We start from the raw sequence: 2,764 nt of genomic DNA, 5'->3' as shown, positions 1-2,764 counted from the left end.
AGGGCTGCTGCTCGGACTATCTTAAACATGAAGCCAGAGATTCTGGTGGAGAGTCAGTCAGCTCCTCCTTCCGAGCGGAGGATACGCATCCCGTGGTCATCGCTAAGGTGGATCTGTACACAAACAGTAATCGGACAGATAAAATTAGCATTACATAGAAATGTAATAGTGTAAAATGTCAAATGAGGATGTACTTACGCCATCACGACACCACAAATCCAGATGGGATAGGGGTAACTTGTCAGATATGGAATAACAAGGAATCCCTAAAAACACAATGATAAAATAATAAATCATACAAACATTCTCTTGACAAAACATAACATGAAACGACTTGTCATCCATTTAACCAAACAGAAATTTATTGAGAAACATTTTAATACCTACCTAGCTTACTGGATCTCCGATGAAACTCGTGTTGAAACAGAGTTTGCTTGTCACTGGGTTCTGTTAAGCGGGGCACCATTCCAGTACAGAATATCTAAGAAGAAAATAAAGAATTTAGAAATATATTTAGTGTTTGTCAATTATGATTCTCACAGATCTTAACCCAAAATGTTTTACATGTGTATGTGTTTAACCAAACCTAATTTAAAAGATTGAACAATCTCCTGTAAATATCATGATGCATGCTCTATAATCCAGGTAGAAAAATCCAAAAAAATTCAATCTGATCCTGTGTACATTCAAAAAATAAAACAAAGGAAAAAAAAATAGATAAATAAAATAGAAGTGCTTCGTCTCTCATCCAAGACACTTCCTTAGATTTCCTTTTTTTTTAATGTTCAGAGGACCAGATTGAACTTTCTTGGACTCCTTTGAATCACTTATGTTGAAAACAGTGCTCACCTTAGACTTAGGCCATTGGCTGCAGACAGCAATCAGATATTTCTCAAATTCATGGCCTGCCTCTTCTGGCTCAACGCTGGTTGTTAGGTTGTTCGATGGTGCCATGACACATACAGCATCAGGCTCCCGAGGTACTACAGCATGTAATACCTCTCGGCGCAGTTGAGCTGCACTGGCACCAGGAGTACACATGATTCCAAAGTCGAGATGTTTATCTGAAACCGGAACAATGCCATCCGCAAAAGATCTCAAATGGGAATCGCCAATGAGAAGAACAAACTGTGTAACAGAAAAAAAAAAACAAGATTAACACACACTATATCTCAATCTTAGATTTGAAAGCGTCGCTGATTGTACTTACATATGCATCTGCACGAGGGGGTTTGTCTGGAATGACCAACTTGTGAAATTTGTTCGTAATTTCACTCACTGGCCACTCGTTCACTTTGTGGCGAAAACCGGAACCACGCTCTTTTGAAGAACAATCAAAAATTAAAGGAAAGAAATTAGTTAAACAAACATAAACTAAACACTCTAAATATTCCATATGACATGAAAATAAGCAATTAAATTATAAGAATTGATTTAAAATAAACACTTACGTGGAACAAAGTCACAGGACACGTCTCTTGTACCTACACGTCCACCCACAACTGCTTGGATTCTACTGCGTGCAGCTTCGGATCGACGGTGTGATTTGAGTTTAGGCATCTATATATTAAACATAGATAAACACATATATAAATATATAAATGTGTGTGTATACAAAGTCTAGATAGTTAACCTAACAAAATAAAATTTGAATGAATGAATAATATATACATGGTATGGAGAGCTCTTTCTCTTAATATTTAAAAAAAACAATTTATACAATTGAAAAAAGGAAAAATAATAAAATTAAGAACAACATGCACAATCCTAAGCACTTTAGTAATCCTCATCAGACAACAAAGTATCTCAAGACAGGTTTCGAGAGATAACTTTTCACAAAATGAACATGTTATTGTTACTATTTTGTGAATATAATATTACTGTACTGTCTTTATGTCCACAAGCTGATGTTATGTTCAGTGTAACACGGTGTTCAGCTGAAATGAAGCTAACTAAGATACATATATATATATATATATATATACATATATATAGCTTAACATATTAATAAAAATGTATCAGTGACTGTGAGTTTTACTAAACTTGTCATTAAAATATTTTAACTGTATTAATGTAAATTCCACAAAGATTATTTATATACACTGAACCATGTGTTGATCTTTAATAACTATACGCGTAACATTTACAGAGGTAAAAAACGTGACAATGACATTATGTTTCTTATCAGGTTACACTGAGTGGAGCAATCGACCGTTCTAAGATGGCGCCTGGTGTACCACGCGACCGTTCTAAAATGGCGGCTTGTTGCGCACGCTACCGTCATAAAATGGCGGCAGTAATGCTCGTGAAAGAAAAAAAAAAACCTTACAATGACTAGGATTCATCTATGACTGATTAAACGTGCCGTACATGATATGTCAATCTAACAGGTTACACTAAGTGGAACGGTCGACTGTCCTAAAATGGCGGCACGCGAAGAAACGCAGTACCCAAAAAAAAAAAAAAAAAAAAACACGTCAAAAAAATATTTCTTTACTCGAAAATAAAATACACTTATATTTAGACCTTATTATTTCTTAATAAAAACACTTTCACGGTCAAATTGTTTTTTACAAACTAAGATATACCCATAAGTAAAGCAACGTTCAGATCCAAATGCCAAAATATAATGTATAAAATCAATTACTTATTTGCTCTAGATTACAGTAAAGGTATTAAACTATTACTTAATTAAACTATTTCTTGACAGATATTGAATTATCAGGGAGACTCTCTTAAGTTTGCTGGCCCAGTTTAAACCAGT

At 34.6% G+C, this 2,764-nt stretch overlaps 2 protein-coding genes across 2 annotated transcripts in view; both read right to left on the bottom strand.

Moving 5' to 3' along the window:
- Positions 1-2,764, bottom strand: part of LOC119420825 (ATP-dependent DNA helicase PIF1-like) — a 13,188-nt gene that overhangs the window by 5,273 nt on the left and 5,151 nt on the right. The window lies entirely within an intron of this gene.
- Positions 135-1,560, bottom strand: LOC119420431. The gene is made up of 5 exons (XM_037687827.1): positions 1,452-1,560; positions 1,217-1,320; positions 850-1,128; positions 388-481; positions 135-266 (listed from the first exon to the last, which is right to left on the bottom strand). The coding sequence occupies exons 1-5, from the start codon at positions 1,558-1,560 to the stop codon at positions 151-153; spliced, it is 702 nt and encodes a 233-aa protein (XP_037543755.1). The 3' UTR covers positions 135-150.

The sequence above is a fragment of the Nematolebias whitei genome, chromosome 14 (assembly GCF_014905685.2).
Source record: "Nematolebias whitei isolate Nwh7 chromosome 14, NemWhi1, whole genome shotgun sequence".
Lineage (NCBI taxonomy): Eukaryota > Metazoa > Chordata > Actinopteri > Cyprinodontiformes > Rivulidae > Nematolebias > Nematolebias whitei.
The sequence above is the reverse complement of the archived record's forward strand: the minus strand, read 5'-3'. Positions and strand labels throughout refer to the sequence as shown.